At 35.2% G+C, this 17,724-nt stretch overlaps 1 protein-coding gene across 1 annotated transcript; it reads right to left on the bottom strand.

Annotated features, from left to right (window-relative positions):
• Window positions 1-6,331: 6,331 nt before the first annotated feature.
• LOC127128306 (beta-hexosaminidase 1) lies at window positions 6,332-12,273 on the bottom strand. The gene is made up of 15 exons (XM_051057552.1): window positions 11,769-12,273; window positions 10,847-10,930; window positions 10,455-10,490; window positions 10,251-10,362; window positions 10,069-10,139; window positions 9,796-9,926; window positions 9,623-9,639; window positions 9,336-9,384; window positions 8,038-8,138; window positions 7,870-7,929; window positions 7,736-7,769; window positions 7,531-7,629; window positions 7,091-7,150; window positions 6,750-7,000; window positions 6,332-6,670 (listed from the first exon to the last, which is right to left on the bottom strand). Exons 1-15 carry the CDS (start codon window positions 12,141-12,143, stop codon window positions 6,495-6,497), a joined length of 1,656 nt encoding a protein of 551 aa, XP_050913509.1. The 5' UTR covers window positions 12,144-12,273; the 3' UTR covers window positions 6,332-6,494.
• Between the last annotated feature and the right edge of the window lie 5,451 nt (window positions 12,274-17,724).

Here is a 17,724-nt window from a genome sequence, read left to right as displayed (position 1 = left end):
TTTGGCTTGATAATGGTTTCTCAGTTGGTCAACATTGAACTTATTCTCTTTCTATGATTGACTTCAGAACCCCAACTTATGTCTAAACCTCAAGAGTTCTTACCTGATCAAGAGGTGTTCAGTGGTTTCAGTGTTATTGCGTCTTGTTTGGTCTGTTGATGATAGGTCTGATAGTCTAAATACTAGCCGAGTCATTGGTTGGGTGGTGCTTCATAAGGTGGTTATTTTTTTTTCTTTTTAAGTTTGCTTTTTGTTCAATAGTTCCATAAAGTAATTCATATTCAGAAGTAGTATTAGCTTTTGGGTTGTAGTATTAGTTTTGTAAAGCTTAACTTAGCTAGTGTAGGTTAGTATTTTCGCCTATGTGACATTATTGTTTGTGTAAATAAACCAAATGTGTAACATAATTTCATAATGCAATCAATAGAGTTTTCTCCAAAAATTTAGTTAGGTCTATTTTCTCTCTCTTCTTCCATCTCTATCTTCTTCAATCTTGTGCACCAACTATTGGAATTCACGTTGAATTCATAATTAGAATCGTAACAAAATCATATTTCTTGATTTTGCGAGATTGAGAAACACGAGTGTTTGGTGAGATCTGTGTGATTTTCAGTTCACAAATCAAAGATGAATGGCAAAAATGGTAGCTTGAATACTAAACTTCCAGTGTTTGATGGAAATAATTGGAACTAGTGGTCAATTCAGATACATGTAATCAACGACGATTATGTTCCAATTGTGGCGGATGCAACAAAAGCACAAAGAAACGCACAAAGAGAAATGAGGAAGAAAGATAAAAATGAGTTGTTCTACATCCATCAATGTATGGATGCAAACATATTTGAGAAAATCATTGATTCGACGACAACAAGGGCTGCGTGGGACACACTTGTGCGGTGTTACGACGGTGATGCATTAGTGAAGAAGGTAAAGCTTCAGTCTCTATGTAAACATTATGAGAATCTCAACATGAAGGACAATGAGAAGATACCTGATTATATATCTAGAGTGATTCTGATCGCCCATGAGATGAAATCTTGTGGAGAAACTTTGTCAGAACAAGTAATCATTGAAAAGGTACTGAGATCTCTTACTCCTCAATTTGATTGCATTGTTATAGAAATTGAACATTCTAAAGACCTAAGCATCATGAGGATTGAAGAGTTGCATAGCAGTCTAGAGGTACAAGAGTTGCGTCTGACTAAGAGAACATCTGAAAGAGAGGTAGAGCAGGATCTGAAAGCGTCTTCTGGAAAGAAAAGTCAGAAGCAATCTTTGTCGAATGTCAAGAAGAGACATAGTGGTGATTTTCATAAGTCAGAAGCCTCCAATTCCGATGAGAAGAAACATCGGAAGGGAAAGGAGAAGTTTGACAAGAAGAAGGTTCAATGTTACTGTTGTAATAAGTTTGTTCACTTTACTGTTGACTGTTGGTCAAACAAGGAAAGGAAATCAGAAGAAGCAAACATAGCCATAAAGGATTCTGATAATGAACCTGTGTTATTGATGGCTTCTGAATCTGATGGTGCGTATTTGGTAGAATGGTGGTACATGGACACTGGTTGCTCAAATCACCTAACTGGAAACAAACAATGGATGATTGATTTTGACTCTAGAAATATGACAAAGATCAGATATGCTGATGATAAATACCTCAACGCTGAAGGTATGGTAAATGTCAAAGTCAAGGTGAAGAATGGTAAAATTATTTTGATCAAGGATGTTTGGTATGTTCCTGGCATGAAGATTAATCTGATGAGAGTAGGTCAACTCATTGATAAAGGTTTCTTACTTACTATGAAGAACAATCTCTTGAAGTTGTATGATTCTGATAAGAAGCTGATTATGCAATCTGAGCAAAGAAGCAACAGAACATTCAAGGTGACAAGAAGAAGGTTCAATGTTACTATTGTAAGAAGTTTGGTCACTTTACTGTTGACTGTTGGTCAAACAAGGAAAGGAAATCAGAAGAAGCAAACATAGCCATAGAGGATTCTGATAATGAACCTGTGTTATTGATGGCTTCTGAATCTGATGGTACGTATTTGGTAGATTGGTGGTATATGGACACTGGCTACTCAAATCACCTAACTAGAAAGAAACAATGGATGATTGATTTTGACTCTAGAAATATGACAAAGATCAGATATGCTGATGATAAATACCTCAACGTTGAAGGTATGGTAAATGTCAAAGTCAAGGTGAAGAATGGTAAAATCATTTTGATCAAGGATGTTTGGTATGTTCCTGGCATGAAGAGTAATCTGATGAGAGTAGGTCAACTCATTAAGAAAGGTTTCTTAGTTACTATGAAGAACAATCTTTTGAATTTGTATGATTCTGATCAGAAGCTGATTATGCAATCTGAGCAAAGAAGTAATAGAACATTCAAGGTGAATGTAGAGACAGTTGAAACTAAATGCCTTAATGCAGAAGGAACTGAAGGTGATAGTGAGTTATGGCGCAAGAGATTAAGGCATCTTAATTTCAGAAGCTTAGGGCATCTGAATTCTAAGAAGCTGGTATATGGCATTCCCAAGATTTTGAAGCCTGAGAAGTCATGTGGGATATGCATGAAAGGAAAGCAACCTAGATTGCCATTTACATCAAAAGTATAGAGCAAAGCATTCTTTAGGAGTAGTACATTCTGATGTTTGTGGACCATTTGAAGTACCTTCACTTGGAGAAAATAAATATTTGGTGTCATTTGTGGATGAGTTCATAAAGTTTAAGCATGAGGTGCTTGTTGAGTTTTAGAAGTTCAAGGTGAAGGCTGAAAAACATAGTGGTCAAAAGCTGAAAGTTTTCAAAACTGATGGTGAAGGTGAGTATAACTCTAGAGAGTTCAGAAAGTTCTGTGAGGAGAATGGAGTTGAACATGAGGTGACTGCTCCATACACTTATCAACACAGTGGTCTTGCTGAAAGAAGAAACCAAACTTTGTTTGATATGACAAGGAACATGCTAAAGGGGAAGAAGTTACCTCACACCTTGTGGGGAGAAGTTGTTACCACTTCAGCGTCTGTGCTTAATAGGTGTCCAACAAAGAAGCTGAAGGAAATTGTTCCTTTTGATAAGTGTGGAGATATGCAAAGTGTGAGTCATTTCAGGGTATTTGGTTATGTTTGTTACAAACATGTATCAGGTGCTACTAGAAAGAAGCTGAATGATAGAAGTAAAGTAATGTTACTGATTGGGTACCATAATACAGGCGCATATAAGCTTTATTGTCCAGACACTAATAAGGTGGAATTCAACAGAGATGTTGTTATGAAATAATAAAAAAACATGGGATTATAACGAGTCTCAATCCAACTCTGGTGCAGTGTTAACACATGAGTTAACTTTTGAAGAGATTTTTGACTCTGAAGGGGATTCTGCCTCTGAAGATGAGTCAAAGTCCGATGGTGATTCTGAGTCCGAAGATGAGTCAGAGTCTGATAGTAACTTTGAATATGAAGAAGACTCAGAAGGTGAATCTGATGATGATTCAAATTCTGGTGGTAATCCAACCTTTGACGGTGGTCATGCCTCTAAAGGTGGATCTTCTGAAGGTGGAGCTTTTGAATGTGGTCCATTCTCTGAAACCAGACCAAATAGAATTCGTCAGATACCACAGAAATTTGCAGAGTTTGACATGTTGTAAGATACTGAGGTAGACTCTGAAGGGGAAGTTATTCAGTGTGTCATGTTAGTAGATTATGAACCAATTAGTATAGAAGAAGCCCTCAAGAAGAAAGTATGGTTGAAGGTCATGAAATAAGAACTTGAGGCTATAGAAAGAAATAAGACTTAGTAGTTGCCTGAGCTTTCAAAGAACAAGAAATCCATCAGCGTTAGATGTGTTTTCAAGGTGAAATTAAAGCCAGATGGATTAATTGGAAAATACAAATCAAGGTTAGTAGTAAGAGGATTTCTACAGAAATTTGGGTTATATTACTTTGAAGTGTTTGCGACTGGAGCTAGACATGAAACAATCAGATTGGTGATTGCTACAGTTGCAAATAGGAATTGGTTTATGATTCATCTGGATGTGAAATATTCCTTTTTGAACAGTCAATTGCAAGAAAAGGTATATGTGTCAGAACCTCTGCGATTTATGAAAAAATCAGGAATGGATCGTGTATAGGTTACATAAAGCGTTGTATGGACTGAAACAAGCTCCTAGAGCTTGGAATCTGAAGATTGATTCATTTTTCAAGCTACAAGGATTCAGAAAGTGTGAGATGGAGTATGACTTTTATGTTCAACATACTTCTGAAGGCAATATGATTATGGTGCGTCTCTATGTTTATGACATATTGATGACAGGAAGCTATTCATATGAGATAATGAAGTTCAAGAAGGTGATGATGAATGAGTTTGAGGTGACTAATATGGAAAATATGGTATATTTTCTAGGGATGAAGATTATGTACTCTGAGAAAGGTATCAATTTGCATCAGCTGAAGTATGAACATGAACTTCTGAAGAGATTCAAGCTGACAAATTACAAGACTGCAATCGCACCTGCTGAAACGAATCACAAGTTAGATTCTGATGTTGAGGATGATGATGTGGATTTTACAACTTTTTAACAGTCGGTTGGCTCATTGTGATATCTCTGTAACACCAGACCAGACATCTATTATGCAATTGAAATGGTAAATAGGTTTATGAACAAACCAAAATGGTCACATTACCAAGCTGCTGTCAGGATTCTAATGTACATTAAGGGGACTCTAAAGTATGAAGTGTTACTCCCTTCTGGTGTTAAGTCTGAATCATAACTGATGTGCTATTTAGATTCTGATTGGTGTGGAGACAGAGTTGACAAAAGAAGTACTTATGAATATTTCTTCAAATATCTGAGAGATCCTATCTCTTGGTGTTCCAAGAAGCAACCAGTGGTTGCATTGTCAACTTGTGAAGTTGAGTACATTGCAGGTGCTTTGTCTGCATATCAAGTTATTTGACTTATAAATTTGTTGCAAGATCTAGAGATCAAAGTGAACAAGCTTGTGATACTGATGATTAAAAACAATCATCCATAAGCCTTGCCAAGAACTCAGTGATGCATGGAAGAAGCAAGCATATTGACACGAAGTTTCATTTTCTGAGGAATCAAGTTTAAAATGGAGTGTTAGAAATTGTACACTGTAGTATTCAGAAGCAACTTGCAGATGTGCTGACTAAAGCTGTGAAAATCGAACACTTTATCCACCTGAGGGAAGGAATTGGTGTTATAGAGTTTAGTTAGTTGAATATATTAATGGATGGTGTTAGAAGTAATAGTATTAGCTTTTGGATTGTAGTATTAGTTTTGTTAAGCTTAACCTAGCTACTGTGGGTTAGTATTTTCGCCTACGTGGCATTATTGTTTATGTATATAAATCAAACGTGTAACAAAATGTCATAATGCAATCAATATAGTTTCTCTCCAAAAAAGTTAATTAGATCTATTTTCTCTCTCTTTTCTTTCTTCTTTCATCTTCATCTTCTTCAACCTTGTGCACCAACACATAATAACCAGCATTCAGTGACTTTTTCGTATTTTTTATGATTTGACTTTGTTGTTTTTCTTTTGTTTTCTTGACCGATTTTATGTGACTTTTTTGTATTTTTTATGATTTGGTTTTGTTGTTTTTCATTGGTTTTCTTGACAGATTTTATGCTAATTTGATTTCGAACTCCGTTAATTTTGGGTTAATCCATTTTCTTTTATATATTATATTTTGCCATTGAAAAAATTACAACAATTTTTAATTAATGCAGAAAAAACATATATTAAAAAATAATCATATATAATATATTTAGAAAATAAAAAAGACCAAAAATATACTAAAAAAATCAATTGTTTTAATTATTTATTATTATTTTTATTGATTAATAGTTTAGTAACTAGAACTCACCTTATTAAAGATGAACACGCTTTTAGCTTGATTGGGTGGACCAATAGAATAGCCAATCGGGACAGTATGTTGGTCTTCCATTGATTTACACAACATAACATTTGATGAATGATATTTTAACAGATACATATATTGAATATGACATGGTAAGTGTGCTTGAATAGTGTTGTTTATAGTTGAATGGTTCCATAATAGGTGTAACCATCTTGCACCTTTTCATGAAAAGAGTGATAGAACCATTCTAACTCTATGAAAAGCCAAGCCTCCTCTCCACGTTCCTATGAAAATATGTCTCCCAACATATACACAACAACTCTCTTTTGACAATAACCTTTACAATGATTGCCCCCAACCCTGAGTACCAGAATTCGAACTTTGGTGATGACATTCTTCCTAACAATATCGACTTTGACCAGTTGAGCTAGGATTTGTACTCGATGTGGAATATGTTTCTAACTTGTGACATTAGATCCTTTTGAATGTTTTTTTCGTGCACTTTGAATTTGAATCTCATAGATATTACAATAGCATTACAATATAGTAGACAAATACCAGTTACTTTCACAGCAAGTTACACAAATACAGATAAAATAATTATACATATTACTGATCATAGCATGAGCCTGCACCATCAGGTGCCCTTCTAGCATAAAAGTTTATGACGGGAGCTGCCGCGACGCCTCGTCTATTTAACAGACATCGGAAATGTTGTAACCTCGGCAATGCCGTCACGGTTACATTTTTCGCAGAAGTAGAATCTCTCGGACTCCACAACCGTTCTGTCAGAAACATCAAGCAGTTAGTTTTTATCATATGTATTTTCACAAGTACCGTGAAAAACTAGCCGTGCTTGCTTACCTGCAGCTGCGGCAGCTCGAGGCCAAATTGTTTGCTGAACATCGGATGCATCAGCAGTCTCGCCCCACATACAAACTTCTCCTCCAAGTACAAGCTTTTGTTCTGAATCTTTATGTATACCTTCTAACGGCTCCGTCGTATAGACCTCATACCAAGGTACGTCTAGATGGTCGAGATACCAGAAACCTTGGTTACTGAAAATGCATCTGAAACCTTTTGCGACAGCCTTTGCGCAAACACCAGAGACCAACCTACAGTTGTTACCTTAAATATTTTATTCTGCAACTCGGACATTTGAGGTTTGTATCGCGATAGAACTAGTTGTATAGATGGAAACTCACCAGTTGTGCACTACTGTTTTAGGATGAAGCTTTGATGGAAATGTATTGAAGGTTTCTTCCCTGAGAAATTACAAAAGAAAATGCCACATACAAAATACAAAAAACGTATTTTAAGACATGCGTAGTAAATAAAATAATCAATCATTTTCGGTCCCCTATGATAACCTCGGGATTCATTTTGTCTCTTAACTTAACAAGGTTCATATTGGTCTCTCAACACTTCAAAACGTATTTTCTTAGTGTTTTTCGTCTAATTAGCGTCGGTAAAATTCAGAAATGGATCGCCAAATTCGTCGCTAATTAGACGAAAATGACTAACATGGTACATTTTGAAGAGTTAAGGGAACAATATGATACTTTTCTAAGTTAAGGACAAATTGAGGGCAGAAATCAGTTTCTTTATTCAGGTTGTCATATATGTATACCGAGATCATACATACCAGTTCACAGGACTCCAATTTTTCGAAAGGGCTATGTCTTGGGCCTTCAATACAAAGTATTTATATGCATCTTTAGTCGTCATGTTGTGTTTCTGAAGCCTACAATAAATAGTCAAAATTGTTGTCAAGTTCATTACTCATTAAGCATAGAGTTCTACTTAATATCCAAAATTGAAGGCAAGTTAATCGCTTTAGAAATCAGTACCATTCCTTTACATGAGTAGTATTGCTCCAACAATCTGCCAAAATAAAACATATCTTCTCATTAATTAGCACTAACATGAATGGCATCAAAATTGTTCTTTGGTGAGTTGCAAGAAGAAAATCGCTCATAGTGACCTGTATGAACTTCATCGCCGCCCAAGTGAAATAGCTCAAACGGGAAAATCTTTCTCATATCTATAAAATATAGGAGAACAAAAAAATATAGTTGATATATGAGTGATTGAAACGTTGTTACATGTAGCGCAGAAATCGCATCGGGTTTAAGGTTTATAGGAAATCAACCTGACAGAATACCAGAAATGACATCAAAAGTAAATGTCTTTGAAACATCTAGCGGCTCCTTACAAGACGGTGATGGCCAAAGATCAGGATACCCGGCACCCCTACACAGAAAACAAAAACATTTAGTATTGGTGATGAATGCTACTTGCCACTAGAAGCACTTCCTTTCTCTCTAATTTATATAATCTATTCTATGAAAGTAAATCATTTACAATAAAGGCTGAGATTAGTTTCTGATTAATCTCCCCCTTAAATTGATGCGGTTGGTCAATGAGCATCAATTAGTTAATAAGAAACTAATGAAATAGGCGCAGAACAACCTTGGTAAGAATATATGCAAACTAAAATTGAGTATTAATACGAGGAAGTGATATTAGTTGGTCGTCATAGGCGTCATAGATTGAATACCAGGATTTACAACGATATGGATGACACTTGTATTGTCAACATAAATTGATGTTGGCTCTATTTAAGGAAATCCAAATTCAACCAAGATACCACAAAATCAAATTATTTCCAAACAAGTAGCAGACTATGATGAGATGTTCCTTTCAAGTAGAGAATTATACGATAAACTGCAGTCAAATAAAGATGACGAGGAAAACGCATGAATTGACTTGCTGAACAACAGAAGATAAGTTTGGGCGAGTAATAGTCAAGCAATTAAGGCTACCCACAAGTTGGCGATACAGTAAGGGATCGGACAAAAAACCACTATCATCACGATGATATTTAACATTAACCAAAGAACCACTATCACCACGATGATATTTAACATTAACCTCAAGAGGAGTATCCACCGAATTAGTTGATTAAAGACTAGCCATATAAATCAAATCTATGGCATAATTGTGTTGATGGAGGAAGATGCCCTTGGATGTAGAATAAGCCTCAAGATCAAGAAAATAATGTATATTATCAAGATCTTTCATATGAAATGAGGCCAGTAACCGATGTTTAAGTCTCTGATCGGAAGCATGACCAGAACCAATAATAACCATATCATCAACATACAAAAGAAAATGGAGAATTCAGTAGCAATCATAAGGAGGATAAGTATGAAACATTCAATATCTAGTTTCCTTCAAAAAGAAGCATTTAATGTTACTACAGGTTACATGCTAGAACGTATAAACTTTTGTTGCAGAAAACAACGCATTTTTCAAAAAAATATTTGTAGAAAATTGTGAAAGGAAAAACAAAATTTTGGTCTCGGCGTGTCACAGTAATGACACCAATTATTATCATACTACCAAGCTATACTTAAGGAAAAAGAATGACCGAGGTGTGTGTTTTACCATGATTCTGCATGCCCAGGGACGTCGATTTCTGCCATCACATTTATACCTGTTTTGAAGCAAATACTCATTAAATATGCGATCATCGATATTTTAATAGCCATCAAAAATAGCGTCATCACTTCAGAATATCCCAATTTGCTTTTTTTCTTATAATAAATTGTTTTTGCAAGGAAGTTAAGAGACTAAAGAAAAAGGATAACAAAAAATCTGAAACTGTGATCAACTGCAAAATGCTGAGGATATTTCGTGCCAGAAACGTCGCAAGGAAGTTCAGAATACCTCACCTCTCATTTGGGCAAAGCTTTATATCATCAATGTGAACCATGAAAAGAAATCACAGTATCAGTTGTTAATACAAGTTTGAAGATTGCGGTTACAGATCGCAATTTTGAACCACTATGGACTATTTAAGCCGAAAAATTTGAAGAAAAGATGATTTGAATAATGAGAGTCTTACTTGACAATTTCGTATGCATCTTCTACTGTGTAACGTTCCCACTTTGTATACGAACCTTTCCATAAATTTGGATATGTAGGTATCTCGAGCGGAAACGACTCTTCGTCTATGATGTGCCAATGCAGAACATTCTACAAAGTATAATTTTTTTAGTATTCAGCATCAAGTGAAACAAAACATCAAAATGTGCTAGTCACGTGACACGTCTTCGATTTCCAAGAGTCAAAAACAGCGTGGAAGGAAAAGAAAAGAAACTTATGACATTTATCTTACAAGTTTGGCATAGGACATAGATTCAATAACTTGCTTAATTACACTAATCGGTAAATAGTGCCTCGATGTATCTGCAAAAATAGATAAACAAGAAACCATACGTATCAATCAATATCTTTTGGCGATAGTATAAAATCACTCAATGTATATTACTTTTTGTCATTGCGAACGTTATGCCTCACCCAACATAAGACCACGGTATGCGAATCTAGGTTTATCTTGGATGGACCAAGGCGCCTTGTGGATTTGTACCGTTTTAGTTGTATAATCGAAAGAGCACAACTGACTGAATGTCTGGTTTGCGTGCAAAGACAAGAATAGTTGAGTTTTAAAATTTCAAGGTAAAGTAGAAGAAGATAATCTCACTTTGCAAATTCTATGCATACCTCCAATCCACGCAATGCACCATAAGCGGTATTTGCCTACCATATTTAAAATCACAAAATTCGATAAATAACAACTATCTAGAATGAGAATACCAAAGTACATCATATTTTTGGTTAGAAAAAATGCTAGACAATAATAAATCACACATTCCATTCAATTTAACTTTGATTTGTTGAGTCCAAAACTAGTAAGCAAGGCACAATTGTATCTCATTCTTCATTTAAAAAGAAAGCAATAGGTCCTTTCATATGTTTTTCTTTAAATTCTACATTTTTTCCGTATTAGAAACAACAAAACGATCCCGCCATTTCCTTACGTTTTTAGTTTAATTCCAAAACACAATGTAAAATAGAACCCACAAACTGTAAACTACTAGTAATACACAACACACCTCAATGGTGGCTTCTCCACCAACAGAAGACTCATTGGCTTTGGAAACTACCAAAGTATAGCTTTCATCCACACCAAGTTGAAGCTGCAAAGAACAAAATCTCAATTCTCAAAAACAGATATGATAGTTTCATTTTGACACACAAATTTGACAAAACAAATTGGCAACAATTGAGACGGTTAACGTAGATCAAAAGACGTGATTAATCAAGTTCAATGAATGCTTAATGAAAATTCATTGCAACTCAATAACCATCCAGAAAACATGATTAACTAGAAATTTCAAGTGTTCAAATCTACATGATCTATCCATCAGTTACCACCTATTTGTGTTCAAATATACACATGAAAATCATGATTAATTATGTTGAAAACGGTTAATAAATGTGGTTAGGTCTAACTCAATTTTACAAAACCGGCCGATAGGATAGAAATTTCTCTCACTTATAAGCACAAGTTCAGACCATATATTGTCCGATTTAAGACTCTTAAAACATCTCCTCACGCTAGGATCAAACCAGCTATCGAGGGTAGGTGACTTGATAGCGGAAACCTGATAGCATAACAGATGACCAACCGGATCTTAAACCTGACTCTGATATCATGCTAAGAAATGTGGTTTGTCCTAATTCAACCATACAAAACCGCAAAATCAAAATCGGCGTGTAAAGTGAGGATTGCTTCCACTTATAAGCAAATATTCCGATCATATATTGGGACTGTTAACAAAAACATGATTAAATGTGTGTTCATTGAACTACTAGTAATGAATTGTAGCATCTTGTTATGTCTTAACTATCTAAATTGTTCTAAGTTTCAACGTAACACATAACACAGCTGAACCAAAAACCCATTCTTCAAAAACCCAGAACCCAAACAACAAAAAGAAACAAAATTGATCAACAAAAAGTCAAACAAATCACCTCCTCAATATCTGAATGAAGAACAATATTCAATGTAGTAATATCATAAGGGACCACACTAATACTCCCCCTTAACTTTCTACCAAACCCTTTACCAAATCCAAACCCAGCATGCTTGAAAATGATCCTCCTGTATCTATCAAAAGCAGAATCAAGAAGTGGGGAGTAAGCAACACCGCCATTTCCTATTACAGAGTGAGTAAGTGAAGGGTCAACGGAGAGAGAGTAAGTTCCTGAAGTGAAATTTGAAGGAAGTGGCCATAGGTAAGTGAGGGATTGTTCTTCATGAGAAAACGAAATTGAAATGAATAAGAGGAAGAAGAATGAGGAAATGGGTGAAAAGAGGGTTCTGGGTTTGGAATGAAACATGATCATGGTAATGTGTTTTGTTTTTGTTTATGAGGATGATGTGTGTGTCAGTGTTGAAGAATGTAACAAAAGGAAATTGGAGATTTGTTTTTTGAAATGATTGTGTAGAAATGTAGAAAAGAAACGTGGCAATATGGATAATCATGATAATTAGTACTATTTTCTTTATTAAGAGAAAATGTAGGCTGAGTAGTTAGAAAGACTTTCAAGCTAAGAAAACACTAAATTAAAATTTATTTATACTAATTAATGAACATAAAAAAAATTGAAATGATTATTTATTTTGGAATAAAATATCCTTAGTAAGTACTACCCTTTAAAATTTTCAAAGAATCTAAACAAATATCTTATGATTTGAAGAAGTTTGATGAAGTCAAAGTTCACTTATTTTCATTTATCATAAATTGGTTTTATACTTTCTCCCTCCTTATGGTATGTAATATTTTACTTAAATACAACTTATAAAAAGATTTTTTTTACTCGTATGGCACGATGTCATATTCTTTCATTATAGAAACACAATTCAAGATGGTATATGGTGTTTTCCATGTTGTTAGTTAAGATCGACACATCCATATGGTGGCGTAAGCATTTCAATGAAGAAGAAAATATGTGTATGTCATCGTTAATGTTTATTTGTATACTAGCAAAGTGTCTAACCATCTTATACGAAAGTAATTGTATTTATGTATGTAAAGAGAATGAAATTGGTTTAGATATGTGTTTCATCTGCTCTAAGAGACTCTAGAAATTACTCATGTCCAAGACTTTACACCTAAGTAACGATCTGTTATGAGGTATAACTCCAAAGAAGTCTCAATGGACATGAATGAAGGAAACCTTGTGCTCAGACAAGTGGTTTCCCCTACCCATATTTGAAAGTCCATCCCCAATTGGGAATGACCCTATAAAGTACATGATAAACTACCACATGACGTATACAAATTAGAATTGTTGGATGAAAATCGTGTTCCTATAACCTAAAACTCAATAAATATGAGACATGATTATATTTAATTTATTATTTTTGTCAATAAAAACAGGTAATGATATTCATTTCGCCAATGTATGTGTTTTCAAAACTTTTTCAATTAATAACAGAAGTAGAATGACATTATTTTCCCTTGTAAGGAAAGGGTTGTCAAAGTGGCACCCTATTTTCTTAACTTGATATTTCATTTGTTCATTTCTATTTATGTTACATCTATAAGTCAATATCTCTTAATTCTCGATGAAGAATCACTGCCTACCTAAGAGGAAATCTCTCTCGATTCCTAACGAGGAATACCTCAATAAGCAATCTCACTTAATTCCAAATAAAGAATCATTGTCTCCATATGAAGCAATCTCATTTGATCCTTGATTAAGAATCATTTATGCCTTATTTAATTTCACTTGAGAAAACCCTTACCATCTTTTTTATGGGTTTCACCCCACATTTTACGTCTCTTTCAACTTGCCCAAAAAATGTTGTTCTGCATCATCATCCTCAGAGGCGGAGGTCACCGACATTTGGGTATGAGTAAACTTTTTCTTCATGGTATTTAATCCAAATTTAAGATCCATAATGGGTCTGTCTGATTGGATGTAAGCTTCAAACATCATCCGCTCCAACAAGAGCCGCATATGAAGATAGGTATCTGAAGCTAGCGAAAATATACCCAAACGTATCGCACGCTCGAACATACAACAGAGACACCATCAAACTTTATTTATTCCCGAAGGAAAGGGAAAACATTGATAAAACCCGGGGGAAAGAGATATGATGGGTAAGGAAATCAGTTATGCAAGGGGAATGTATTAGCACCCCAAACATTCATGGTACTCCATGGGAACCATTTTGATTGTTCTCGCTTGAATAGGTGTTATATCTAAAGATTACTCGCAAAGGAATGAGGGAAAAGGAAGAGAGTAGATAAAGTGTTTGGTGAGGATTAGGGACCTCATGCCTACATATCCTCATAGTGCAATGAAGAATTCAGAGCCCCGTAGTTCAAAGAGCTAATTGTGGGAGATGAAAAGAAGTATGATAACAGTATGGTCTGAACCAAAGAATAATGTTGCTTAAACTCCAACAGAGGATGAAATATGAACACAAGAGTAAAAATGGTATGAACCAACAAGTGAGGGCCTACAACGCTGTATTGAAACAACCGAAAAAAGATTGAATTAAGTGTTTGGTTTCATAGCACAAATAACTCTTGGTTCACAAAGAGGTATAAGATGGGGCACAAAGGTATAATGTATTTGACTCAAAGAATAGGGTATATCACATGAAGCGAATGAAGGTAGAATATGAAGGTATCATGTAAATGAATGGAGTGAAGTGACCAAAGTCACAAAATAGAGTGTTTGGTAATAAGTGACTGAAAAGGTATAGTTTGAAACCAAAAGTCAAGGTATATTGGAATTCATAGGAGAAATGAGATTCGTACCATAGAGGGAAACAAGCATCTTGGCCAAAAAGAAGGAATTAAGTGTCTGGGGAAAATCCAAACAACTCTTGGTACGAATGCGGACTTTTCATTAGGCGTCCTAAAAGGATGTATATGGGTATCCAAAGAAAGTGTATATGATTTCAAAGGAACAATATGTCACTGGAGTGAACGGTTTATGATTGAAGATAGGTAATGAATCATGAAAGATATGAATGGTGCCCTAAGGCGGAAGGAGGAATAATTAGAAGTATGCTCGCCAAGGATTCGTATCCTCGTGCCTACGTATTCTCATTGTGCAATGAGAAAATCAGAGCAATCATAGTTCGGAACTACGAAAATAAAGAGGGAGATATACGGTGATGAAAAATATAACTTGCACCAACAAAATGGTATCAAGGGAACTCACAGAAATATTTGGCTTCGAACCCAAGAGTAAAACGGGTATGAACCAACAAGTGAGGGCCTATAACACTGCGTTGGAACAACCGAAAAAGAAATGAATTAAGTGTTTGGTTTCATAGCACAAACAACTCTTGGTTCACAAGGCGAACTGTTCATTAGGCGTCCTAAAAGGATGAGTATGAGGCCCACAAGAAAGTATTGTTGGGTGCAAGGAAGAATATATCAATTGTTGGGGTACAAACAATTCAAAATCAAAGAAGAATAATATCTTGGATCCATGAAGGAATAAACTTTGAACCGAAGAGCGAAAGAGGTATTGACTAGGACGTGGAGGAAACTAGGCATACCCACTCCTGTCACAATAAATTAAAGGTTTATGGACAAACTAAACAGCTCTTGGTTCACAAGGCAGACTATTCATTAGGCGTCCTAAAAGGATGAACATGGAAACCAAGGAAAAGTGATATTCAATCTCAAAAAGATGGTATTGATTGCATGAATGGAGAATGATTAATTAATAAATAATGTAGCTCGCGAAGAATCTGAATTCTCCTGCCTACATATCCTTATAGTACAATAAGGAAATCAGAGCTTTCGTAGTTCAGCCTACTACGGCTGAAAACAAACTGATTAAAGAGGCAAAAGAAGATGATAGAATGATTGAATGAAAGAATGGAATAGACTTGATAGTTACTTGATAAGAATCACACTAAAGTCTACGAGTAAAGGTGAATACAATGAGCGTTGGGTCATTCGTCCCATACCCAAGGATATCCAGAATGGGAGTAGGAATTCTCCAGTCAAATTCCTTCTTTACTACTTAAGTCTCGTGACATGTAATTCTCATCTTAACTTTCAAATGGAGGGAGAAGAATATTTGTTGTCGTTTCTTATGATGAAGACCTTAACAATCATTCGATTCGAATTACACTTAAGTCTATGAATAGAGGTGAATACGATGAGCGCTGGGTCATTCGTCCCATACCCAAAGATATTCATAATGGGGGTAGGGACTCTCCAGTCCCACTCCTTCTCTATTGCTTAAGGCTTGTGTCATACAACTCGGATTCATGATTAATAAGTTGTTGGCGTAGTCCTTGCTTATTGCATTATTGCTTTGTGAAGAGATACTTGCTAATCGTATGATTCGAATTGTGCTAAAGTCTATGAATAGAGGTGAATACGATGAGCGCTAGGTCATTCGTCTCATACCCAAAGATATCCAGAATGGGGGTAGGAATTCTCCAGTCTCACTCCTTCTCTATTACTTAAGGCTCTTGCCACACAATTCTAACTTTGATTCGACAAGCTCTTGAAGATGCCACCTTTGATTGCTTGTATTATCCACTGCTTGGTATGACTGAGGATGTCTTGATTGAAGATCTTGACTTGAGGCCTTGAGCTCCACAACTTAGAAGAAAAAGTCTTATTAAGTGACCAAGGGTCTTTTGGTCACTCAATTTAGACTGTGGGATTCTACAAGTTCAAAGTATTTAATTGATCAAAATTACTTTTGATCAATTTGAATCATGGGGTTGATTTGATTGGAAAACAAGGTTAGAACCTAATCTAGTGGTGAGAATTTAATTAAGCTAGACTAAGGGCACATGTCATGGTTAGTCAAAAATCTCGATTAAAATTCTATGTACCAATCCTACGGGAACATGTAATTGTTAAAAATTGATTAAACTTCTAATGTCAAATTCTGGTCTAAAGGGTTCATGCCTTTATATGGTCAAAATGGTAAGATAAACCCCTAAAGGGTAAAATAGTCATTTCTCATGAAGTATTAGGGACCTAATTAAATTATAATCAAAATTCTGATTAAAACCTAAAAGATTCATCATGTTCTAAAACTATTTTCAATCAATTAAATCTAATAGTTTAGAAAATTAACTAAGTTCTAAAGAACAAAAATATTCTAATTACCTAATTTTATTCTAATTAAAACCTAAAATTAATTACCCGAAGATTTCAACTAATCACTAAAATTAATTAAGCTAGATAAAAAATTGATTAATCAAGAATTAACCAAAACTAAACCTAAGCTAAATTAAAAATGAAATTAAACAAAACCAGGGGTGCAGAATTAGGAATGGGAGTATGAATAGCGGATGGGCCTTAGGCCCATGAATCCTCTTGCAACCAAAATGGTCCACAATGATTCTGCGTCTAGCCTCTATGTTGGTGTAAGCCCCAGAGGCCAATACTTTTGGTACTTGTATCGAATTATTTATTAATAATAAAAGGCTTTTTCTTTATTATGTTTGTTTAATAAAGTCCCTAGAATAGCTAGTCCGTTTAATGTATCAAGTGTGACTTAATCATGAGATCACATTAAACATAAGGACACTATTCTTAAAATATCCGTAGTCGAGCTTTATTGTGAAGTGGGATAACATTAAAGCATTAAGACTATTATGTATATAGACTGATGATCACATCTCATGGATCATGGATAAGGAGTTATCAAGTCTTAAACATATGTATGAACATTAAGAGTAATATTTATACTGGATTGACCCGCTATGAGAATACTATATAGAATGTTATGCAAAGTGTCATAAGTTATTCTCATGGTGATAATGGTGTATACCACCCTTCGACCTGAAACCATTATGGACCCTAGATATAGAGTCGAGTGCCTTATTGCTAATCAAACATTGTCTGTAACTAGATGACCATAAAGACAGTTGATGGATACTCCACGAAGCATGCTAAGGGACATGAGTGACTTAGATGGAATT

This window comes from Lathyrus oleraceus, chromosome 3 (genome assembly GCF_024323335.1).
Source record: "Lathyrus oleraceus cultivar Zhongwan6 chromosome 3, CAAS_Psat_ZW6_1.0, whole genome shotgun sequence".
Lineage (NCBI taxonomy): Eukaryota > Viridiplantae > Streptophyta > Magnoliopsida > Fabales > Fabaceae > Lathyrus > Lathyrus oleraceus.
This window is presented reverse-complemented; position numbering and strand designations above follow the sequence as displayed.